The 27,437-nt window shown below is 36.6% G+C and overlaps 1 protein-coding gene across 1 annotated transcript; it reads left to right on the top strand.

The window, feature by feature from the left end:
* Positions 1-3,317: 3,317 nt before the first annotated feature.
* LOC140150517 (insulin-induced gene 2 protein-like) lies at positions 3,318-26,413 on the top strand. Its single transcript, XM_072172550.1, has 6 exons — positions 3,318-3,595; positions 7,546-7,882; positions 14,252-14,376; positions 16,550-16,716; positions 17,932-18,031; positions 19,540-26,413. The coding sequence occupies exons 2-6, from the start codon at positions 7,702-7,704 to the stop codon at positions 19,567-19,569; spliced, it is 603 nt and encodes a 200-aa protein (XP_072028651.1). The 5' UTR covers positions 3,318-3,595; positions 7,546-7,701; the 3' UTR covers positions 19,570-26,413.
* Positions 26,414-27,437: the final 1,024 nt, after the last annotated feature.

Here is a 27,437-nt window from a genome sequence, read left to right as displayed (position 1 = left end):
AGACCATTTACGCAAGCGCAGAAGGTTACGGTAGTTGTGTTTCCAATATGAGAAAACATTTACTACGAGTTATTAAACTTCTTTTGTCTCACCGTCAACTGACAAAATAGTGGCTATTAAACTAGTAAATCAGTTCAATTTTACTTTCACCGTTGATCTTAAATCAAAATTACATTAAAAGAATTAGAAATAAGATATTTTTCAGCATATATTGTTTAATTTGAGAATAGGCTTTAAATGGTTCGCTGAATCAGCTGGATACAAAATAACGTGCAGTTTATACATTTTAAAGGGCCGCTACTAGTATAAAACCATCGCGCATACATGTACGCGAGCGACGTCTGGACTGTTAGGAGCAGGCCTACGCTTAATTTCTAAAAGGAAATCTGCAAAATATTTTATATTTTGTGGAAGCTTAAAAGCGGTTTTGTTTCATTCTTTTATTTTCATAATGTATTTCTTCATTTTCGGACACGAGTGAATTTAATCCCTTTACTTTAATAAACTTTTGACTAAATTTCTGACTAGGCCTACTCCTTTATCAGAAAAAGGTGCACAAAAAAAGGCAATGTCAAATCACACTGATATTAAACTAGACTTCTCCGTAGTCCACTTGCCAATTGTGCATACTCTGGCCCGGGACTCTGGCTATTACATTTAAGCTTAAAACTCTGATTCAATTATTTGTGCACAATTGATAGATTTTCACATCTGATCTTTTTAGTCACCGCACTCCCTCTGTTTGTTAGCTTCCCAAGTGGACTACTGACTTTGACTTGCGGTTAACATTTTTAACACGGGACTCTATGGAGAGTTAGGCCAATTTCTGGCCTAACTAAAATTGGTCATGATGTAATGCATCTTTAAATGAATCTGGCTTGTGATTGGTCGCCCAGATCTCGTTATTGTTTAAATCCTCCCGACACGTATACCATTACCATTAACTATACATGGTACACAACTATCTATGGAATGCGGCGCTTTTGTGCTGGCGCGAAAGTTGGTGGATGCACGTACGCATCTAGCGCGTATTGTACCACCATGCTTAGTCTTGTGGTTAGATTTGATTGGTAAACAAGTATGATTGACAGTGTGTTTTAGAGAACGAAGTCCCGGGGTAAAGTTCTGCTTAAAAGTGAAAGTCCATAGTCGATTTTTAAACGGATAATAAACTGGCAGAAAATTAGAATTGTTCAGTATTGAAGTGCCATTATAGTTATGCCATTATGATATGTTGCGTTCAATAATATAAGCCTACGTATACTTTACTCTTTGAATAAGTTCATCAGGATTGTTAGATATCAATTATTGGTAAATTATGCTTTACAAATCCACTTGATTACTCACGTTTTTAGACGTTTCATCTTCCTACGGAAGACTTCATCAGTAATGTGATGAACCAGCAACACTCCTACTCTCATATCTCCAGAGGGTGTAGTTCTTTGTAATAGCTGGTCATATACATGATTGAGTGAGTAGGCCTATGTAGCCCTTCATCGCGGTTGATAACGTTGGCCCCCCGTTTTCTGATCCACATTGCTTCTCTATAACTTAAGCAAACCAGATGGATTAGAGAAGCAATGTGGATCAGAAAACGGGGGGCCAACGTTATCAACCGCGATGAAGGGACATACTCACTCAATCATGTATATGACCAGTGGCGTAGCTCAGTGGGGGGGGCAGGGGGTTGGTGCCCCCGCTCGTCATGGGCGTCGGTTCATGTAAGGCCGTCGGTAGGCGGAAGGCGTTGTTGACAAAAAATTGGGTTAACAATATACTATTTTCCATCCAGGGGACAGAAAATTAGGAGAATTGTAACAAAAATGATGAAAAATTGACAATTGCACATAAAAAGTATGTGTTTTTATGTTAGTAGCGCCTATTATCCTTTTTTTTTTTTTTTTTTTTTTGCTCTTCACTTTTTCAAACCATGCTAAAAAATTTTGGGTCAACAAATCACAACTTCCGTCGGTAAAAAATATTTCCGTCGGTACATTTACAAGTTGTGCCCCCTCGGTTCCAAAATCCTGGCTACGCCACTGCATATGACCAGCTATTACAAAGAACTACACCCTCTGGAGATGAGAGTAGGAGTGTTGCTGGTTCATCACATTACTGATGAAGTCTTCCGTAGGAAGATGAAACGTCTAAAACGTGAGTAATCAAGTGGATTTGTAAAGCATAATTTACCAATAACTACGTATACTTTACTTTTACTGTCACAAATATAATTATATAAACTTTTTCATAACCATTTTATACTAGTATTTTGATGTAGGGCCTAATAAATATCAGTATACTATAATTTCGAGTTCAACTGAATGCGTTCATCATGATTAATAACATATTTTTATTTATCAAAAATCGACTATGACATAGTCTAATATTAAACAGAAAACCACATTTAAATGTCTCTTTAACTTTTTGTAGGCCTGTTATGTTTTTTTTTTCTTATATCATTTGTGAGAAAATTTTGACCACCATTTTTTGAAACGACACCAATTTTGTTTGTGTGCAAATTTACAACAACAACAAAAAATTAAATAATCCCATTAATTTTACATTTTCTTGGTTTTATTTTATTTCCGGGAGGGTGGGAGTCTTTTGGGGAAAAAACTTCACCACTAAATAATGAGAAAAAAAACCTAGACCTAAGTAGAATATTTTATAAAGTAGTAACACTTTGACATTATTAAATGCTGCATTTGTAATTCTTTGTGATCTTTAATTATTTTTGTGATTCTTCTCAATTGTTCTTTTGTTTTCTTTAAAAAAATAAAGCACTGGCACCCGGCACTGGCACCGAAGCGTGTGCACAGTGGAAGAGAGAAAAAAAATTGCCATTAAACGTTTCAACAAAAAAAATACACCCCCTCAAATTTATGTTAAGGCTTACTGTGGGATTAAATTGTTTTATCTTTTACCCTGATGACATGGTTTTGTAATTTTTCAAAAATTATGTTTTGTTTGTTTATTAAACTATGAACCAAACATTTGAATACTTGACTAGGGACCGTTTAATATTTACCGGTACGCCGAGGGAGTAACACAAAATAATCGACAAAAATATCGTGTTCCCCTCTCGCGTCCACTGAAAACTCCCCCCCCCCCCCCTTTTTTCTCTCAATTTTCCTCATTCCCTCTTGACGTAAAAAAAATTCAGATTGATTACCTACTGTCTATTTTTTCAAAGTGCCCCTTTAATTTTTTGACGCAAATTGATCATCAAGTAACCGGTGAAACATCACTTAAAAACATAATAGAAACGCTTTTGATCATGCAAGTAAATGTGAATGACCCAAGCCGGTGAATTATCACACCACAAAACATACACACACAGAAGCCTTGTATGAAACAGAAAGACGGATCAGAAGCGAAGATAGACAGAATATTTCAATAGTAAATTCATTGAATCATCGTCAGACTTGTTTATTAGATCTACAAGTTACAACTAGCATGCTAGTGAAGATTTAATACTGCCACGCCGTTCATGAGATGGACTGATTAGTGATTGGTTTGTCGATATTTGGTAAAAAATATTGCTATGAAATGCATGAATGTCGCCTGTGATTGACCAGACATTTACATTGCATTTGTAAGTATATGAACTTGAAGTACTTGTATTTCCTGGTCAGTTTCATGAGCCCGATTTTATTTATGTATTTATTTTTCCTAGTGCCCAATCATGCATTGAAGTCAAAGATGTTTATCATGTTTTATTATTTATAGTCATACACTAAAATACAGTAGGTATGCTAGGTGAATTCAAATTTGCCATCAAACTGCATCATTTTATATATCAAATTAAAGCTCTTGAGTAAACAAAGCCAAAACTGAAAACCTTTTTTCATAGCACTTTCCGTAGAAAAGTTACATCTTGTCAAAGATTGACTTTCATCAAAAAGATTCAGCTAGCTAGCAAAATTCCCCAAAACGGCATTTCGGGGGTGTTTCTAGATCTTAGTCTCATTACGATAGCAGCTTTTTTTTAATGGAACTGCTATCAAAATCCCTTTAAAATTCCATGTGCCTGTCTTATCACCATAAAAATCATATATTTGGGTCAAGTGAAGTATAGAAAGCATATTTATGTAGGTTTCTTTCTTCGGCCAGTTGTTTTAAATTTCTATGTAAATATGCATTGACATTGTCGGCGAATTTGACTGACTAGCAAGTGTGTTAACTAAATATAAGGTTTGCCTGGGATTCCTAAATACAGCATGATCGGGTACGCGCGGGTGAGCATGCGCATGTAGCCCGAAACATCATCCATGGGCTGGCCCTAGTTGTTCCTTCCTCACCATAGGGCCATGAATGACGTACGTAGAAACGGGACACCGTGAACTCACGTCGCAGTGATGACGGCATCTATTTATAGGAAGAATTCAAAACACGGCGACGATAAAAGTCACAAGTCTGGTCTTTTACATCCTCGAATGTGCTCAAAATTAACGAACATGCACCAAATATGTTTTGTTTATTAAAGTCTCATCTTCATGTGAGGAATGGTAGTAGGAAGTGGTATTTATGAGAAAAGGTGGTATTTTATGTGTACCCTGGACCAGATAGGCTCAGGAGTCTCAGACCTTCGTACGGAGAAGGACAGTGGAAATCGTAGTGACTGAGGTATGAGTACCTCGGGCTAGTACAGTGCCATCAATGGCCAGCTGGCCGGCCTTCCATGCATCCTGCATCCATGCATCGCTAGCTCGAGATACAATACCCTAGCTAACAAGCTATTTAAAATACAGGTTTACATTTTTCCTATGACATTACCCCCGGGTGACATTATTTTGCTGTATTTCAGCTAGAGTGCCATAGATAAAAAACCTGTATTTTTCAGAGAACAATACAATCTAGATAGACTATAGTACCGTACGTAATTAATCTATTCATGACTTCAGTGATGCGACCTCGATAGTCATCATTTCTATTTAGCAATGTCCATTGAAGTTAGAGAGAATTGAATAGATCATGTTTGTTTGTTACTGTACAACAGAAATGTGCGATTTGTTTTGGTGCAAAAGAAATCAATTTTGTTTGATGTGTTTTCTCCCAAAAAGCCACAGCCAAGAATCCGACAACGTTGGGGAGGAATAGCTTTAGTTTGTAGCGCCTACAAAATACTAACATAAAATAAGACACACAAACATCAAAATTCTTAATTGTTTATAGGCCTAATTTTTATCATTATCAATTTGTAATTTTAGAGAACAAAATTCATCTTATCTTGACATTAAAATAATGTTTCAGGGTGAGAAAAAAATCATTAGAATATTGGTTAGATTTTTTAAGGGGGTACTACACCCCTGTGGTAAATTTGTGACTATATTTGCATTTTTCTGCAAAAATAATAAGACACTGGTAACAAAAGTTATGTATTATTGGGGCAAGGTATCCAATTACTACACTGAAATTTCAGTGACTCAAGTCAAGCGGTTCAGTATATATGATATAGAAAATGAGGTACATCGTAGCGGTACCTTATTTCTTATCATAAATAACGAGCCGCTTGTCTTGGGTCACTGAAATTTCAGTGTAGTGATTGAATTCCTTGCCCGTATAATATACATAACTTTTGTTATCAGTGTGTTATTAGTTTTTGAGAAAAATGAAAAAATAGACACAAATTTATCGAGGGGTGTAGTACCCCCTTAAGGCCTACATTGCAAGAGGATGAGAAGTGCATAATTTATTTCAAAAAGCTTAAAATGACAACAATTACTAGTACTTCTGGAAGGAATTGAGTGAATAATAGGATGAAAATGTCAATAGCGACTGATGCATGATGCATTTTAATAAGTTTTTGCTCATCAGATCCAGTCCATCAGTGCAGTACAGCCGGCCATGCAGGTACATGCATACTATGACTGCAGAATTCTGCTACCAATCCAAAAACATAATTTTTGTGTCAATTCTGCACTACATCTCCCTTTAAATATTCATTTGATGTAAAATGTGTTTAAAAAAAAAATAAAAATAACAGGGTTTGTTTGATTTAAATCACGCCGATTTAAATCACTTGATTTTTTTTTTTTAATCACTGATTTAAATCAACTTTTTCCATTTTTTTTTCATTTTTGATAAATGTAAGTTAATTTACTTCTTACATTGACTGTTTTACTTCATTCTTAATGCTTCTACAACTTTTGAATACAATTAAAATATCTCTATGATGTCACTCTATCTATTGCTAAAAATTCATCTTCAAGGTGCAGAATTCAGGTTTGTTCCCCATGATTTTACCAAATTTTTTCTTTGAAATTTTCACATGTAAAAACATGTTTTGATTTTTTTGTAAATACCTGGTAGGATTGTACATATGACTAGCATTCCACTGGCACTCTTTTGACTCTATCATGGGGTATAGCAGTTCTTGGAATTAAAAAAAAGAAAAATTTATTTAAATAAAAAAATCTTGATTTAAAAAAAAAATCAACAACCCTGAAAAATAACTTATCACCTAGCACCTGACACAGTATGTAATGCGACAAAAATGTGATGTTTTTTGGCGAAATGCATGATTTAATCTGATGAGTGCAGCCATTTTGGATATAAGGCCACATGTCAGATCCCGAGTCAGATCCTCTTCCGTAGATTTGTGATTAAACGATTGAATACAACATGAAAATTACCTTGAAAAATCTGTATTTTTTCCCATAAACATAACATGGAAAATTACAAAGGCATTTTTCAAACTGTATAAAATTTTATTGTATAAATTCATATTCAAATTAAAGCTTGCAGACTAGCCAAAATGTTAATAGTTCAGGTTTCGTAAGGTATGTGTTAGTAAAAGTTGATAACCTAGAGTGTATCTTTACATTTGGACCCGCTGAATCCAAAAAAGGTGTTGAGCAAGCATTATTTTGATTACCCTCAAAATGACCCCATACAAGGGTCACAAATTAAACATGCTCCGCAGCCCTCGAATTAACCCACGGCATAATGCCGTGGGTGCCCATCCCCACCGCCGTAATGCCCTCAAAATGTGTCCTTTACCGACGGCAGTCACTTGACGTGCCCTCTAAAGAAGTTGCCGTCAGTGCCCCAGCCCTACCCCTTCATTATAAAATCATCTTTCAGACTATTTGTGTGTGTTTTCTTTGCTTTTGAGAAATTGCCTTGGTGCCCTTCTCAAATTTTCAACAGTTGCCATGATTCCCTCTTGAAATATTCCAAACTGTTGTGCTGCTTTGCCTTTTCAGTGAAAATCCAAGGCAAGTATCAACTTGCCCTAAAAAAGTTGCTGTGCCCCTTCAGATCCTTAATTCGAGGGCTGATGCTCCGATTTCACTCATTAGCATCAAACTAACCATCCCATCACATCCTTGTGTTTTCATATGGAATCGCCCATTCAGGTAACACTGTTTGAAAAACACTCCCTGCAGTGGAAAACAAAGATCATGTCTTCCAGTTTCAGAGGACATGGATTTCAACTGGAGCAGTCTATTTTCTTTCAGAATTGTTAACATAATATTGTACCGTAACATTTTCTTTGAAATTACAAATACCACATATCGTTTCTATTCTTTTCTTGTATAGGTTAGCTCTACCATTTCATCAACTATGAAGGTCCAGTTATAACTAACAGAGGACTGATGCTTTAAAAAACCTCTTCAGATAACTTATATTGCAAGACGACTCTTACACAGACTTATCAGTTACAGTTACCAAGTAACTACATAAATACCTTCTACCATGGCATACTTCCAAAGCCTGGTGAAGAGAGCTACAGTACTCTTTGTGATTGGCATGTTTCTTGCCCTGGTGTTGAATCTACTTCAAGTTCAGCAAAATGTGACTCTATTCCCTCCAGAGATTGTTGTCAACTTTTTCTCATCTGCCTGGTGGGTGCCTGTCGTCTGTGGAACTGCTGCAGGTTAGTGACTAAAAAATCAATAGACTGTAGTGTACAGTGTTCGAAATACCACATGCATACATACACAGATGCATGTAACTTTGACTCTGTGCATGTAGAATTTTGCCTATTAAATAAAACGAATGGAGACGGGAAACAGTTGTACATTAGCAGCAAATTTTCGGTACCAAGCGTACCTTCTTCAGGCTTTATTATAAAATGACACAAGAAAACAATCTAAAAACAAACAAGAACATTAATGCGTAACGTTTTCTTGTGTCATTTTATAATAAAGCCTGAAGAAGGTACGCTTGGTACCGAAAATTTGCTGCTAATGTACAACTGTTTCCCGTCTCCGTTCGTTTTATTTTATGTTATATTTCATGGGAGTGCATCTTTAGAGATCCAGTTTAAGTATGTGTGTTTCAACAACATTCTGTCTACAAACTGTTAGAATTTTGCCTAGTGCATGTAAAATTTTGTGAAAATCCGCCAATTTTTAGAAAAAAATCAGAGTTGTGCATGTAAGTTTTATTTTGTATTTCAATCCCTGGTAGTGTACATGCCAGAGAAGATATCTTGCCCCTTCCCAGAATCCTTTGCAACATGATGCATCACCTCATTTCATCAAATGACACTCATATAACTTTGTATGAGTTCCCTTTGTTTTCATGTTGACAATAGACTGGCTAAACATGGATTGATAGTCAAGAAAATCATATTTTGCAAGATATGGATGTATTGTTCTCTGTTCATGGTACTTTTTGTCACTATCGACCCGTGTTCCATTAATCAGTACAGAAAACTGAAATGGAAGAAGTGCATTGTGGGAAGTGTAAGATATCTTCTTTGGCAGTGTACTATATTAAATTGTGATTAAAGCCCTAGTGTAACAGTTTCTGAGGAGGATGCCCTCAAGTTTTGTCTAAATTTTTACATGAAGGTGTTTGTGTGCCTGACACACATACACATGTATAGCATTGTATGTAGATGTGGTAATTGTGACATGCATTATTATATTGACATGTGACCTGCTATGAGTGTAAAATTGCAAGTTGGTAGTTTTGCGACACCTTGGCTGCCCAGTTGATGTTGATGTTCTTTGTTTACCACGTGCATGTGTACAATGGCTCACTCTGCCCCCATTCGCAAAGGATACAGACCAGGGTTCGAATTCAGTCAATTTTTTTGCATCGCAGTTTGTGCTATAGATGCAAAACACATGTTTGCATAGCAGTATAGCACTTTTAGCTATGCATTTTGGAAAAGTGCATAGCAGTTGATGGAAATTGCATCGCATTTTGCGATGCGATACCATCCAATTCGATCGCTGATACAGACATACTATTGCCTTGAACAGGTGCATGTGAAACAAAGACCACCAACGCTTGCAACACAGCAGCCAGGACATCTTGAAAAGTCTACCAACTTGTAACTTTACCCTCATTTTGTTGTACTACATGTAGAAGGTCACATGTATTTCTGTAAAGCCCACTTGTTGTTGTTTAGCATTGCATCAGCTAGATGTATACATATTGACCTTCCTACACTTTAAACTTTGTGTATTTACATGCTACTAGAGGTGTCTTATCATACGCAAGTACACACAAAAATTAAATAATTTTGAACAAACACAAAAAGGGCACAAGAACATTGAATGTCAAACATGTTTTGAGTACTTCTACAAAGTTGGCTTTACATTAAGGTGGTGGTACTACACACCCCCTGATAAATTTTGTAACTAATTTTGCATTTTTCTCAAAATAATAACTACACACTGGTAACAAAAGTTATGTATGTATTCATAGCTTTTAAAGTATTTAAAATATATGGTAAGGAATCTAATTACTTAAATTGCAGTGATTCAAGACAAACTTGTAGTTCATAATAACATGTTAAGAAATGAGGTACATTCTAGCGGTACCGTACCTCTGTTCTTATCATAAATAACGTACATTTGTTGTACCGCTTTTTTTGAGACACTCAAATTCCAGTGTAGTAACTGGACTCCTTGCCCCTATAATTTACATAACTTTTGTTACTAGTGTGTTATTATTTTTTGAGAAAATTGCAAAAATAGTCACAAATTTATCAATTTACCACCATAACATGTAATTCAAACTCATGGACCATACATTGATTGTATACAGTGCTCAAAATAAGGCGCTACGTCCTTACATCAGATGACCATGATAAGCTGAGGGCTTGTATAAATAAAACTTGTCATGGGTGCCTGGGGGGCTCTAAATAATACATGTTTAGCAAATTGAAAATACCCTTGGTGGGCGCTTATTGGGGCATGTGGGCTTATTGGAACTAATACGGTAAGTGAGGATTTTTTGGACTAGAGGACAAAACAGGGCCTAGATTTCAACAAGAATCACAGAATCGATTGTCATAATGGTTCTCGTAAGATTCCGTTGCGAGAACAACTTCTCTCATTGTATCATACAGTAAGTGCAGTGAGTGACTATGATGGATTTTGATTTCTTGCAAACCAAGACGAAATCTATAGGCCCTGCAAAATTTTGCAGATTTCGAATAGTGACACAAAATAATCATGATAGTTCAATTATCAATATCAGCAGCCTTCTAGCATGTGATTTTGTGTAAATAAATAAGGGTTATTGACTCTTGAAGCCTGTAATTTATTTTGATCAGAGAATCAAAGGTCATTTAGATTAGAAGGCAAAAGAAGAAATCAAACAAACAAACAAGGCTACATGTGTAACTTTGGCACGTGCTACATGTAGTAAGGATTCAGGAAATCCAATTACACAATGTAGGTCATGTACTAATGTTACAAGTATGTTGTTTGCCTGTTCTGTTATTAGCATGTAACTAAGGACATTCAATGAGTTGCTTGTTCATGGATCTCCAAACATGCTTATTTGTCAGCAGGCCACAGTACACAGATAAATGATAGGTCTGTGAATGTGCAGTGTTATTGGGTACAAAACCTCGTACCCCTTACCAGAAAAGGCCTGCACTAAGCCTGCGCTTAGCCTGTGTTGACTGCAAAAACGCAGGGTAAATTTTTAACCTGCCTCTAACCTGCAATATAGCCGAAATATGTAAATTAGACAGGCTAAGTTAGGCTGCAAAATTTGCATACTGTATGCAGGTTAATTTTAGCCTGTATATATTTAGCCTGCATACTTTTAGCCTGCGATATTATCCTGTTAAATTAACCTGTAAATCAATATTAACCTGCGCTTAGCCTGCAATAGAGCCGAAATATTTAAATTAGGCAGGCTAATTTTTAACCTGTCTAATTAGCATAACACTAACAGGTTAATTTGGGACCTAAATTAACCTGTTTTTAAATACAAAACAGTTAGCCTGTATAAAGGATATTTAGCAGTATTCGTCCACTGCATGGTTCCACCATGTGAGAGCTAGTACCGTACACAAAATATAGACCAAAATCAGTGTGTCATCTTCCAAAATATGGTATGGTACCAAAATTTACTCAGAACAGCGTATTCGTCACTCAGCTGCCGAATTCATAAATCGTCGGCTGTATTACATACTGACATATTTGCAAAATACACATTTCGAGCAAATCAAATTGATCAGGGGGTGGGTGTGAATCCTCTTGCCGGAGGGTGGTCCATACAATCACCCCCCCCCCCTAATGTTGACACAGGGTTTCTGACCAAATTAACCTCATATTGGGCCATTTTAGCCCCAAATGTGCCAATATTTGCGCACTTCACGCACATATATTCCACTTGTGCACCATTTTTATGGCAAAATTATTCGCGTACATTTGTATCAAAAACTTATTGGGCTATAGATGATCGGCAAATACTTTGTTATGTGATACAGACATTTTTGTAAATACGATATAATTATATACAATGTATCTTACTAATTAAGACACTTTCAGGCATGTTTTTTGATGAATAGAGAAGAACATAAACAAATTAATGTACCAATTTTCGCAAAAATGTTTAAAATGTCGAATATGCGTCACTATGCATGCTATGTGATACAACCGACGATATATGATAGAAGTTATTCCAGCTTAATGCTCCCTTACATTAGACCATTCCCCTACTTCAAGTTAAGCTGCATGCCACCATGAAAACCTTCCACATTTACATTGATATTATTTTTAAGCTTACCTATACCTTATACATGTGTACATCCGTATAGCATTTACATTGCAATCTGGCCTAGCACATGCAGGGTTCAGATGAGCTACATGGTTCACATACATTGTTAGTTGTCAAGTAACAGTCCAATAGTGAAAACACAGAGCATACATCAAGCTTAAAACATTAAAAAACAAGGAGCCCACATCATGTCTGCATTTTACAGAATTCAAAATGGCAGTTAGAAATATATCCCATCATGCACCTGAAGCAGTCTAAAATTTTAACCTGTCAAATTATTAGCCTGCTAATCATTAACCTGTTAATATATATTAATAAAAGCAGCTTAAGAATTAACCTGTACAAAATTAACCTGCATGTAAATTTGTATAACAGTCTAAAAGTTAACCTGCAGAAACATCTTGGTCAAAACCAGGCTAAAATTTAACCTACGTTTATAAACACCATGCTAGCACAGCCTTGTACAGGTTAAAATAAGACTGCTTTTTAAAAGCAGGCTAGATGCAGGTTAATTACATGCTAAATTAGGCTGCATTTTTGGTAAGGGACTCCATAAAATGAGGTCAGTGTTTGACCTTAATAGTGTTATCAAATAGGTTATTAGACTTTGCCTTGGATATGTGGAAGGCATTTTTTTGATTCTGGCTAAAACCACTGATATCTGATCCCTTGTTGAGTTACACCTACAATGTATACACTATGTGGCTACAGTGAAATTATTGTGGGAGTGCGAAATTAACAAATGAGGGTATGATACTGTATTCATTAGAGAATATGTCAGTAACAACATCATTAGGCCTACAAAAAGATTTGTATTGACCTTTTCGACCGACTCTAAAATCTGAAAAAGAGGGTCAAATATTATTTTCTTCAATTCTATTTTGTAAGTTAAACCCCCAAACAAGCCATTGTACATGTAAATCATTGTTTACTATCATATGTGGTGAAATTACATTTTTGAATAATGTTGGATTTTTTTTTCTCTCTTTAAATTACTGACTGACCAACCCCGACTTTGGAGCTTCAAGTGCAATACAAACTTTTGTATTTTTAGGCCTTTAACAAAAGTGACAGGAAAATCTGACGGGGGCAGTGTTCGATTTACCACCTGCATACCTGCACCAGTGTATGTAACATTCCCTCTGTGCATGCAGCTTTTCACTACCTGCCTACACACGTGCATGTACGATTTTAGCGCTAGCGATATGACAAGGCCAATACAAAAGTAAGCAAGCAGTCAGTCCGATTGGGAAAAACCCAATCTATTTTAGCGCAACATCTTCTGACTTCATTAGAAGGGCTGGCACAAATCGCACAATTGACAATTCCCGATACCCCTATCATGTGAGAACTGTCACTTTTTTCATTGACTTCCCTAGTCTTCTACACAGCCAGTTTGCATCGGTCTGATACTCGTCCATCCTAACGAACATTCGCGATAGCCACATACAGTCTGGTCCAAGACTATGACTTCCCTTAGAGGGGCTAGCGTAATGTGACATCATATGCCACCAATTTCCGATACTCTCAGCACATGTAGAAGAGTGTCATTTTCATTTCATTGAAGAAAAAAAAAAGGCCCGGAATTTAAACCATGGGAAATATTTGTCTACGTACGGAAAATAATCATAATAATGTCCAGCAAAAAGGAAATAGCTCAAAAACACTTGCATCATTCTGGAAATCGTGCACCTCGTCGGCGACTAGTTCTAGAACAGATGAAGCCACATCATCGGCGAGTGAAGGGGCGAGTGATCGGCACAAAAATGACACTGACAGGGGAGCCGGAAATATTATTACAAGCTTAACTGACAATGATCGTGATTCAATGTGATTTTATGTTTGCTTTAATTTTGGTGCATGCACACTTTTTGCTGTGCATGTAGAAATTTTGGGCTACATGCACCAGTGCAGGTAGGAAAAAAATTGTACATGCAGGAAAAATTTGCTGCCGCTTCAGGGACTGCCTTTTGAAAATAGGTCAAGAGCTGTAAAATGCTCTTCTGGTTTCTTCAAGAAGAGCTTTAGAAGAGCTGTTTGCACCTGTGGCCATTAAAGCGTAAAGAATGTAATGAGTTATTAAGAGGAGCTATTAATCACTCTTGCAAATGCAAATTCAGAGGAGCTGTAGATTAGCTACACAGCTCAAGCTCCTCTCAAAAGGCAGTCCCTGCGCTTGCTGTCTGCAATGTGTGTGCATAACGGTATGAAATCAGCATTACACATTGTTTATAATCATCTTCCATTTGTTCCCATTTTGTCTTTTCAGCCTTCATAGGTCTCCTATACCCATGTGTAGACAGTAAACTTGGAGAGAAGCAGTGTTACAAGAGAGAATGGTCCAATGTCATGAGATGTCTGGCAGTCTTTGTAGGAATCAACCATGCGTCAGCTGTATCCTTGATAAATTATAATATGTGACACAATCTGGTACATGCAGTTTTTTTTTTTGTTGTATTGGGGGGGAAGTGAATTTCAGGAGGGGCAAAATCAACAAATGTTGCATAAAATTGCTGCAAAAACTGGACATTTCCGCAATTTTGGGTATTTACTGGGGGCAACAGGGGCAAGAGTTCTGACTGGGGGCATTTTCCCCCCTCCATGCCCCATGCCTCCATGGACCAGATCGTGTCATATGTATTTGTTTGTTTGTTTGTTTGTGTTTAAAAGTAACTTTTTCGGTTTATTTCCAAAAGCGTTTGGGTGAATTTTTAAGTTGTAGATCCTGTAATAACAAACAAGTTGTTCACTAAAAAGTTTACCTTTATCAATTTTGATTTTCGCAAACCAATTTAAGGCGAATCATTACGAGAATCAATTCTCTGATTCTCATTGAAATTTCATTCCTGATTCGTGACAATTTCTTTGCAAGATTCAATATCGATTCTCAAAATGTGCGCTAATTAAAATTCTAGCCTTACTGTCAAAGATACATATATACATGTATTATGATCAGTTAGAAATGTTTACTGTACATATAGTTTAATATTTAGTAATTCACAAAAATGTTTTAAAATCTGTCTCACTGGCAATTGATTTCCCCATGTCTATAAATACCCTGGGATAAATACATAGCATACAAAAGTCATAGAATAATGTCATATTAATTGAATTCATTGATCCAGTCGTGCAACTCTTGGGTGTCTGTGTATGCATTTGTAAATGCCTCCAAACGAGGACCTACATATGGATATACACCATACAGCGAGGACCCATCTCCAAACGAGGACGTCCTAGGTTTGAAACTATGACCAGGATGACGTAAATGATGCAAATATGCATAAGATAGGTCCCCATAGGGGGTATGGACGGGTCACAGTTGGATAGTAAGTTGTCTGGTGTGTCTGTGTGAGGTCCACGGTGTGTCGATTAAAAATGGGTGTGTGAGTCCTCGGTTAGAACCTCGTTAAGTCGAGGTCCTCGTTTGAACGTATTTACAAACAGGGCTGTGTGTGTGTGGGGGGGGGGGGGGGGGTAATTGTGCTTAGACATGTTAATTAATCTGGTAGTACACTGCAAGCTACATGTAATGTGAACAATATGCTATGATAATCACCCGGGGCCACAAAGCAAACAATTTATCAATATTATTCATTGTATACATTACTTCCTGTACAATCTTGTCAGAAACACTTTTAAGGTCATTTTTATCAGCACAAATTGCACGTCTTTAGGCCTTGATGAGGCTTGGTCTGTTTGCAAAACATGAATAGGTCTAGGTCTGTAAACATTGACTGTGATAGGCAAGAGTCTGACACTTCCTCATTGGAAAATATTGTATTGAGTTTGTTCATTTGTGTATGGCGAGTGATTCTGTGGAACTTAAGATATAATTAAAGACTAGGTTCTCAGGTAGAGTCCGACACGCTATGTACCAGACACTCCTATTCTTATTTCTGTATTCATTCAATGATTGCATTCAATTTGTAACGCCTCAGTGACCCCCATGCACTGGAAACCGTGAACTTGTTACATGAAAAAAAATGATAATACAACCGGGGATCCACCTGTGTGCATATTAAACGGGTATAGAAGCAGATCATAGGGGTTGGCTTTGTCCTATTGTATTTGTTCATTTGTGTATGGTATTGGTAAGGCTCTCCTCCATTGGTTCCGGGAGCCATAGTCCATTGAACCCTCAGGACTCCTATTACACACACTTTAACTAACATGTTTGTTATTTTGTAATATTATTGCATTTTTTTTAAAAGGTTACATTTATTAAAGTCAAATTTTCAAAATAAAAATACTAGAAAAATAGTTAGGTAAGCTTAAAAATCATGACCAACTATGAAATTGGGATCAGTGACTTCCGGTTCACTTTCGGATTTGCACTTTTTGGCTATTTCCGATCGTGGTAAGCTTATTTTCACAAGATACAAGCATGGAATTTTGGTTGAAAATAAATGGGGGAAGCATTTAAATATTAGAGGGAGCATTTATTAGAGAATAATCGGCAATTCTTTTTATTATTTCTTTACCTGCGTCATTTTATTTTTCAACAAATAATCACAACAACATGTATTTTAAATGAAAACGTATGTTCCTTGACCATCCGAATCCTCAGAAACTTGATTTTGCCAACAATCTACAGTTCTCGCTCACACTAGCAGCAATGTCCATTGGTCTATGGTGGTTATTTGACAGATCACGGAGTGGGTTTGGTCTAGCACTCAGCATAGCCTTCCTGGCTACATTAGTCACACAACTCTTAGTTTATCAGGGTGTGTACAGGTAAGTAGCTATTTAACCCTATCCAAGCGGGTGTCGACTGTAGACGACAAGTTAATTTATTCAACAACAAAAATCAGAATTGTACATTTTCATGCCCATAATTGGAATTGGCATGAAAAATGCATAAAAATGAGTACAAACAAGCCTAGTTTTGGTTCAGTGGTTCTTGAGATAGCTCTTGATATTTTGATATTTTTATGTTGAAGCCTATGGCTAGCACACACAAGTATTAATTATCAGTAGACTTTTGGAGCAGACTGATTCCTAAACATTCAAGATATTCTGCTCCCAAATAATATGTGACCGATCAGATCCACTCAGGCCAAAGTCAGAAATTTTGAAAATTGAGTTACTACCATTACTAACTTGTACAGTATCAACACTTACTGATGTTGAATCAGGTCTCTTGATTACTTGCCGGGATTATTTGGTTGCAAAGTTATGAACCTTGCCCATTTTCTTTTGCCTATAACTCAATTTCATTATTATCTGGTCAGGTATCTGCTAGGTTATTTGCATGTGAAAATTGCAATTGGACTGATTCCAAAACACCTGTTTCTTACTGTGTTATGTTATCATAATATTCTGATGACAAGAATGTTCTTGTTATGTCCTCATGAAGAACTTCAGTATAATTTTCAAAACATTTTAGGGTCCTGTCTGCAGATTTTCGCTACTGTTCAGATCAGGTTTGGTCTCAACCAGGGTCCAGGAAGTCATTTTTATTTGGGGCATGTACTTGGAACATCATTTGTAGCCTATTTTCTGTAAACAAAATAAGCAGGTCCTTGGGTTAGCCATTGCCATGCTTGGCGATCACTATAACATCATTTGATTCTGTGAGTTTTAGCCTATAACCTGTGCACTGGCAGTGTGGCACATTACATACACTGAAGTGCAGTGGGTCTGGTCAGATAAGATGTCACAGAGAAGTGTCTGGCCGAGCCGGGAAGTAAAACGTTTTCCCTTAAGTCATAGGGCTTTAATGTGGGCAGATTTCAAATCATGCAATCAGGGCCACATAGGTCTGATTTCTCGAAGGTTGGCTAGTGGTATGTAGGACTAATTGGGCTTAAGGAAGCCTGACCACTAGCCCTGCTTCGAGAAATTGGCCCATACTGTCTCTTTTTTTTTTTAAAGTAAATTGCATATACATGTAGTAATGGGGACTGATAGCTTGCCTTTGACCATACCTTATCTTACTATTTGTTACAGATACACAGAGCCTGATTTCTTGTATGTGAGGTCATGGCTTCCATGCGTGTTCTTTTCCGGGGGTGTAACAATGGGCAATATAGGCAGACAACTAGCTTGGGTAAGTTGCTTATGTTATCCTAGAATAAAAGCAAGGAATGAAGAACCCAAATGTAAAATATCTCTTTGTATTTTGTTGCAGGGACTGTCTTTCGGAATTTGCAGGAGAGCACGAAATAGCTCTTCTGGATTTTTCAAGGAGAGCTGTTTAGAACATTTACAACAGAATGTAAGGAGAGAATGGTCAACTTAGAAGGAGAGCTAAAAATCACTCTCCTATATCAGATTTATGCACCTCAAAATATGCATATTGCACTCCACTGTAAAAATGGGGTGCAAAATTGTGATGCTGTCGAGCCCCATTTATTAAATGCAAAAATATATTGTTGTGACACTTCACTGCTGAAGAAAAAAATAATTAATAGAATTAATAGAAGGGTTTCAGGTGCTAGCGCCCTAAAAGCAGCACATTTTGATGTATAGTACCATTTTTTCAAAAATTGTTATGCTTTGTCAAATTTTTCCGCCCTTTTGTATTTACTAATTCTTTTTGCCTCCCCCTTCGTTTTTGCCGCCCCTTCTTCTTCCGTCGCCCCTTCATTTTGGCCCCCCCAAAATATGCGCATGCTATTTTACAACTTAGACCAAAACAGCCCTTGTATACAAATTTAGAATGTTGGCATGGGGGACTCTGTACCTAATGCTGTGATTCATGTGGCAATTAAGTGAAGTCATGTGGGATGCATGCAGTACAATGTGCATTAATTAATCAGAACAAATTTAATCATGCTAATTGAACCTGAAATTGTGACATTATGGAGTGCCAATTTAGATACATATTGTTTACATGTTGTCTAGACTATACTATATGTTACTTTTACACCACTTTTGTCAGGTATAGCATTTCACATATCGTCACCCTCATAACCAAACTGCCTACATGTAAGTCATTATTACATGTTTCTCATTTGCAATTTTAATTTTCTGAGTAATGAACCCATAATTAATCAAATTTCCAGCCGCATTATTTATTTTAAACTTGTGGAATACGTCAAAAGAGATGTATTTCACAAGTTAATGAAAATGCGGCTGGAAATTTGATTAACTATGGGTTCATTACTCAGAAAATCAAAATTGCAAATGAGAAACATGTAATAATGACTTAGGCAGTTTGGTTATGAGGGTGACGATATGTTTGTTATAATTATAAATAGCTTCAACAGAGGTGTAAGTCTTCCGGAAATTCCGAAACATGGCTAAAAAATCCGAAATGTAAAAAACCATTTTTTTTTTATCTTCATTCATGAGAGGATCTTAATTATATATATTCTTAAATTTTTTTAAGTCAGTGGTTGATGCCATTTTGATGATTTTCTCAAGAAAAAAATTTTGCCAATCCCAGACGGGTGTAGTGCATGATTAATGATGGTAAAAAGGGGGAAATTAAGCACCTAGTATTAAAGATGACTTAAATGCCCTGGGCAGCTTATGCAACAAATAGGGCATATTTATGTCATGTATACTAATTTATATATATTATTCTCTTCTTTTTTCACTTCTTTATCACAGTATGAAATGGAGAAGCAGCATCTCTCGTAGTAGTGTATCAGCGTGTGTGTATACTTGGGCAGAAAATGACTGTAACAACAGGTATAATAACTAGAAACACCTGATGATTTGATTATCAATTTTGAATAATCAATATCTGGTTATCTGATATCAGTTTTGATAATCAATAACCATCACAAATTTCCAGGAAGAGGAAAGCAAAAAATGACTTCTGAAGACGTTTCTTTTGAAATGAACTTATTCCTGACTTTTTGTATATTTTGTAAGGAAGACTGACGTATTCAGGCATGTTGCGCTGACTTCAGTTGGGTACTTCCGCTTCAGCGGCGCTCTAGTACGGGGAGAAAATATGACACAATTTCTTTGAGACTTTATACATCCTTAACTCGGATGGTGCTCCTGTTGAAAGGAGGGATTTATGTCCATACTACTACTGTGGCTGAACACCAAGGAGAGAGATTGAATAGAAGCGAGTTACTACAAGTACTGATAGTAATCGTGGTGGAGATATTGAAGAAGTAGATGTTATCAATTTCATGAAATGGACTGATTTGCTGGATATTTTCAGTTCTTCCAAAGGTGAATTTCCAGCATTTTGTGTACACAGGTTGCTACAAGTACAAACTGTTTGTTAGTTTGGGTGATATTTTTCTAGACAACGATAAAGGACTTGTGGTTGGCATTATAAATGAGACTTGCATGAAATGCATTGAATGGACCTTTGGAGAATGCAGCCAAATTTTACGTTTTTTTAATGAAGAGACATGGTTGCAGAGGCTGCTTAAGATACAACTCTTTTTCGAGATGCCATTGTCCGACTCTTACAGCTCTTTACATTGATGTTAATCATCCCCACACAGATGTCGACTACAGACGACTAATTCATAACTTTCTTTAAAAAAAATGTGTACATTTCCACGACCATGTTTGGTATCGGCATGAAAAATGCATTAATATGATTACAAACCAAGTCCAGTATTGGTTCAGTGGTTTTTGAGAGGATATCTCTAAACTGGGACTTTTAGGGTTGAAGCCTTTGGCGAGAATGCAGAGCATTAAGAAGTGATAAGGAGTGATATAGCCAAGATGAACTATGAAACATTCACCATAACAACTCACTTCAAAAAGGACAACAAATGGGGTCTACTTCCTGTTTCAAAGCTTGAAATTTTTTCAAGTTATGAAATAAATGTTGACAATTTTGAACCTTAACAATGAAGTTGAAGAAACAGGATGTTATCTTTGTACTACGCCAAAAAAACCCAAGTCTTCAAAATATGGTGATCATTACAATATCATTATTTGCAGTCGTAGTGAATATGTCGACACCTTAGTTACTGGTTCACGCTTGGATTGCACACCTGTTGGCAACCCATTGACTTTGTGTTGTAATCATTTTGATTTTGGTTCCAAACACATGATATAGCGTTGACCTAGCAACTATCGATTTTGACGTAACACTGCGATGACGAGTTATAGAAATTGGCAATTCCATTTGAAAACCACACCCCTTGGAAGATTTACCAGGAATTCCAAGCAAATTTAAGAGTGTAAATTAGTCCAGATCCAACTATTCTCATCCATAAAAAGTTTGGAATTCCAAACAAAATGGTCTTATTTTAGACCAAATTGTGCAAAATTCATTATAAATTCCCAGGATAAATTCTAACAATTTTCAAGTGGCAATTTTAACATGAAGCTATCAAAAATTTCTAACTGAATTGAACACTGATAAAGTGCAACTGCAATTGAGATGGTAGTGAAATATTCCACAGGGGGTGTGTGGATTTGAAATAGAATATCCCTATTGCTCAATGTGTGGTATTCCTGTAACCAGGGTATTATAATGTATATCAAGAGTTTGCATCAAACCCGGTTAGCACCATTTTTATGTATTGTTCATTGAGGGCAAAATGGTGTACCGGTACCTCTTTGAATACTTTGCTGTGCGCCTGATAAACTTCGGATTAGTGTTGGTGCACGACCCAATGCTCTCATGTTACGACACACTGATTGCATGGAGTTATTCCAGTTGAAATACATCCCCCTATGGAAGATGTGACCTTAATCTCCCACAGAGGGGTGTAGATTTCAAATGGAGTCGCCCATTTAGACAATCTCATTCCCTGTGTGGAAGTTTAAGGTCATGTCTTCCATAGGGGGTTGTATGGATTTCAACTGGATGAGAGCCATTGATGGAGCGACACAAGTGCTTATTTATATACCCCTAATTTTACCTACATTGCTGATACTGGTATCACCATACAGGACGGTGTGGGGAGACTGGATTCTGGTCTTTTAGCAATAAATGCAGGGCAATTGGGAGTCTGAAAATATGAGTTGGCGCTTGTAATGACCAAACTCATAAGCACTTATAATATTGACAGTAATTTCTTGGCCAAACTGGAACATGCGCGTTGCGTCCATGTAGCGTACTAAGCATGTATGCAATGTAAGGCATGTGTATGCTTTCTTCTGTGCCGCGCTATATTCGCATGTGTTTATCGCGGAGCCGCTAGCGTTTATAGTGTTCCAGTTTCGCAAGAAATTACTGTAAATATTATAGTATTATTTTTTCCAAATTGTCACTGTACATGCAAAACCAATATAATGTTGGTATGAACAGACTTTGTCAATCTTGAGACGTTTCAGTATACTATGTGTATAATCTAAATAGACATACTGTAAATCTCAAATCTGTTAGGTTTGTGATGGTGTGCTATTGGATACAAGAAATATATCGCTACACCAAAAGTCAAACTTTTAGGCCAAGTTTAGTGCAAGCTGCGAAAGTTTTTACAACTTTTGCCAAAACATTAGATAATCTCAAAATGTTGAAAATTCTGGCTACAGGTAGATAAAATTCACCAATTTTTCAAGAAAAAAATTTGGGAAATTTTGAAAAATGACCCATCCATATACCAAAATTGGCCAAGAAAGAGGGGTCATTGATATACCAAATGCCAAAAATGAGAGCCATGTTTGCGACACATCCACGTACAATTGCACATGTTACACTACAGTAGATCTATAGCTGTGATACACAGCAGTAGCTTTGATTCTTAGCATAGTCACTGCAAAGCAGTAAATGATATGTATATGTGACATGAAAATTATGAATTAACATTTGAAAATTAGTATTATACTCAGTGGATAATATCAGAGAATCTTGACTGTGCTGCGGCAAGAGCGACAGCTCATTGCAATAATGCAGATTTATAATTTTGTATTTCTTGGCGCTGTGTGTACTCAAGTTCTCTGGTTTTATTTCTGTGGTTGTACTGAATTCCAACTGATGGTGTGTGAAGAACTAAACAAATTGTATTGAGTAGTACAATATACTTTGTATTATGTAGTTGAGATCTAGTTATCTATATGATTGCAATCAGACAGTCCTACGTTGATGTACTATGTATTCACAGGGTAATCATATGAATTGTACAATTATACAAATGCAATCGTTGTACTGGGATAAAGGAACAATCCCAGGATAACAAGTTACCACCAAGGGTGAAAATAAGAAATGATGAACCAGGGGCCCCTTTTTACACAAAATGGCCCCTGGTTCAGTTCATTCAACACAGAACTAGAGGCCACTTCTAATCAACAAGGAGCCAATATTGTTCTGGGTAAGTTCATCATGCATCAATGGCTATGGAATTGGATTTTTGGGTGTAGTGACCAGGGGCCAGTTTCTGAAGCAAAGTGTCCCCTGGTCAGCTTAAATTTAGATGGGACCAGGGGCCATTTAAGGGTTTCTGGGGGCTAAACGGCTCCCGTCTCCCACTTATTTTCACCCTTGGTTACCACACTTAAACATAAGATGAATGTAACATGAATGTCCATGTTGGCAGCATGCAGTGAGACCCTCCAACATTGTTAATGTTGACAACAGGTTATTCTATATGGAATACATGACCTTTATTTTCCACATAGGGAGTGTGAATTTCAAATGCGGTTGCCTGAATATAGGCGACTCCGTTTGAAATCTACACCCCCTGTGAGGGAAATTAAGGTCATGACGTCTTCCATAGGGGGTGTATGGATTTATAGTCCAATGTTGTCAGCTTTTTCACCTTGTTGGGGAAGGGATTGGGGGTGTAGGGTGCCATCAAACAGCTACACACATGAACAAGATGTTTTGCACTGGAGCATGGGATAAGTTCCCAAATCATAGGGTGTATTACATAGTGAGAGAGGTCAAACCCGGGGTGTTTTACATAGTGACGTTTGGCATCACATAATTTATACAACTGGACCCTTATCAATAATTGAAAGATTATTTTGTTTTACATAGTGTCTGCTGTAAGATTCCAAGGCATTATCATTGTCTATATTTTTACTCCTGTACATTATCATCTTTAATATATTGTTCATTTGCATAATGCATATTTGTGTACATCCATATTAAAACGATGCACTTGTCGGCTGCTACATGTGTCTCATTTCACATAATAGCTAGGAATAAATACCAGACTCATATCAAGTGTAGGTCACTTCAAATCATCCCAAGTCAAATTGTATAAGAAATATTATCTGTATTCCTAAACCATGTGACTTGGGATAATTTGAAGTGACCTCCTCTTCGGAGATGAGTCTGGTATTTCTTCCTAGTTATTATGTGAAATGAGACACATGTAGCAGCCGACAAGTGCATCCTTTTGATATGGATGTACACATTTGTGCATTTTTGGGGATTGTTTTCTGAAATGCATGTCATGGTTATTACTGGTATAGATTCACACTTTGAGAAAAGCTTATGACAAAAAGAGCATTAAGAGGGTACTACACCCCTAGCCAATTTTTTGCTTATTTTTGCATTTTTCTCAAATATTACAGCGCATTGGTGACAAGTAAGATATGTATTTTATAGGGCAAGGACTACAACTACTGCACTGAAAATTCAGCAACTCAAGGCAAGTAGTTATTGATTTATTGATCAAATATTGGTTTTCCCTCATTTTTGACTGTAACTCAACAACTATTGTCTGTGCTGAAATAAAATTTCCAGTGTAGCAGTTGTAGTCCTTGCCCCTATAATATATACATATCTTACTTGTCACCAATGCTCTACAATTTTTGAGAAAAATGCAAAAATAGGCACAACTTTGGGCAGGGGTGTAGTACCCCCTTAATGGCATTATGTTTATTTCCCAAATAGGACAATTGTATCTCAATAGAACAAATAGTAGACTTTTAAATTTCAGTTTTTGCAACATGATTCATTTTGCCATAATAAAAGTAAGAAAATCTTGACTTTCAGTATTTTATGTAACTATCAAAAGCTTTTACCCACTTTCAAGTTCAGCTCTAGGGGGTTATCAGTTTATATCAGTTATAACAAAAGAAGCTGTGACCAGTGTTCAGAGTGTTGTGAGAGTGCGGTGAATTATATGTCCCTATGCTGTTATGGTTCTTAAAACATACTGTGCCTTTATATCTCAAAGTTGCATTTTAAGTTTTTGTTGCTCTTTTCGTTTGTTTAATTTTACTTTTTTGTTTTAGTACATTTTGAGATTGTCAATTGTTCAGTCTTGTTTTTTATTTTATAATATGTATTTAAAAAGATTTCCAATTATTAAAAGCACATTCAGTGGTGTATGCAAAGAGAAATCCAACTTGCTTTAAGAAAGCTCACATACCACTGAAGATCTACCAGTTAGGTGGTCAAATAATTGATTATTTTGTCACAAAATTGAACTACACAGGAAAATCAAGTAGAGATATGTTCATTCTAAGCTGATATATAAATGATAATGTGCAGTTCTCATCAGCACTAAGGACATGCGTTCATTTGACACTACATTTTTGTAGGGCTTGGCAACTCCAGTGCTTGGCAACTCCAGTTCCAACTAAAATGGAGGGTATGCTTGTGATGCCAAGCTGCCCATGAATGCATGGTGGGTTAATACAGGGTGAGTCAAAAAAAGTGCAATAGAGCAAAGAATCGATATTTATGTAAGAATCAAGTTGAACTTTCCCATTATTGAATATTTCTATAAATGCCACACTCAATAGTCACCTTGTGTGAAAAAATGAAGTGACTCGCTTCTACCATTTAGTTTTTATGAGTCCTTTTGCTGCGATACCCCAATTCATTATTTGTCCACGAGGTACCATGTATTTTGAATGGGAGCACAGAATGCACGATAAATGCACCAGCTCTGAAACTGACTTTAACTTAAATAAGGTTAATTTTTGCGTTATTTTTTATTTCTTTTTTCTGTTCAAACAAACTTTCTAACATTTCTTTAAGTCCTTCATACCTCACTCGACTCCAACTCCAGTTTTTTTAATCCCAATATGTCCAACTTACTGGATGTTTTGTAATTCACTCCACTCCAATTTGCGCGCATTTCATTTCGACATTTGAAAAACCCGCCTACAAATTTATATGGTTTTGAAAGAGAATAAACATCTTTAAAATAAAGGGAAAATGAAAATAACAACAAATAATGTTTCTGGTCTTTAAACAAGACCACTGGCAATAACACTTAGGGTGCTCCATTTTATTTCAATGCCAATGAGGTTAAGAAACTGGCAGTTGTTCCAAATCTACCTACACAGAGTGGGCTGACATTCAAATTTTAGCTATCTCTTGGACAAACATTAAAATTGGGTATCGCTATAAAATATGTCATAAAAACAAAACGGTAAATGCTAATTCCTTGTTTTTTTCACACAATATCACTAATGGATATATGTTATTTATAAAATGTTTTAAAACCTAGAAAGTTCAACTCGGTTCTTAAATAAAAATGGATTCTTTTCTCTATTGCACTTTTTTTGACTCACCCTGTAAAATGGACATACGTCTTTGTGCTGCCACAAGCCCTTTGCTTTCTGGGTGGATTTGAAATGTATGTAGGTGTATTATTGTAAAGGTGTGTTAACTGTTTTCCCAGTCTATGGTGTTATTCATGCACACATGATCACATCACTGAATGCGCCTTTTTTAAAGCATGACATAAATACATAATTCCATCCTGCTTTGAACCATTGGTCTATTTTCAAGTGAAATCCATACACCCCCTAAGGAAGACATGGCCTTAATTCTCCCATACAGGGACTGAAGGTTTCAAATGGAGTCGTCCATTCAGGTAACCCCACTCACACTCCCTGTGTGGAAGATTAATGTCATGTCTTCCATGGGATGAATGTATGGATTTCAACTAGAATAGCCCAATTTGAACCAAGTTGTACAGTCATTTATTGGGTTATTATTATGTTGTATATTCCTGGTATGTTAACTTAAGATTTATATATAACCACCAAGTAGTCCAATTTTTCTCTTAAACATGGGTTTTTAGGGGAAAGGAAACTAACAAAAGTCACAGATTCCAATACTGAAAAGTTATCCAACCTTTTTCTTGACCATTGGTTTCTATGGGACAGAATGATAAAAAGTTGTGGGAAAAATCTTCAAAAGTCACCCAATTGGGCTACCAAATTGAGGGTTTGGCAACCTTGCCTTATATATTGTGTTTGATAAGGTAGAATCAAGGAGTACCAGCTTTGTGTGTCGCTCATTGAGGCGGTAATCTTTGAGAATGTTCTCGGGTTTGATCATTCTATATAGACAATTATTATATAGTACTGAAGCGAGCTTAAGCTCGGGGTCACTCCCATTGTGTCCTGTACACCATCCGCGATAATCAACTTTTGAAAAGCACCCTAAACAAGGATTTAACCCTTGGCTAAAACAATAATAACAGGGATTTTATTCCTTGCATCAAATTTCATACCCTAAATTTCATTTCCGCGTATTAGCAATTGCAATTTTGCTACCCTTTTTTTTTATTTTTCATGTTTTTGACACCCTAAACGCGTTACACGCGTATCGTGCTTACCCACGAAAAGCTACCCTTTTTACGCATTTTCATTATCGTGGATGGTGT

Source organism: Amphiura filiformis, chromosome 4 (assembly GCF_039555335.1).
Source record: "Amphiura filiformis chromosome 4, Afil_fr2py, whole genome shotgun sequence".
NCBI classification, from domain to species: Eukaryota; Metazoa; Echinodermata; class Ophiuroidea; order Amphilepidida; family Amphiuridae; genus Amphiura; species Amphiura filiformis.
The sequence above is the reverse complement of the archived record's forward strand: the minus strand, read 5'-3'. Positions and strand labels throughout refer to the sequence as shown.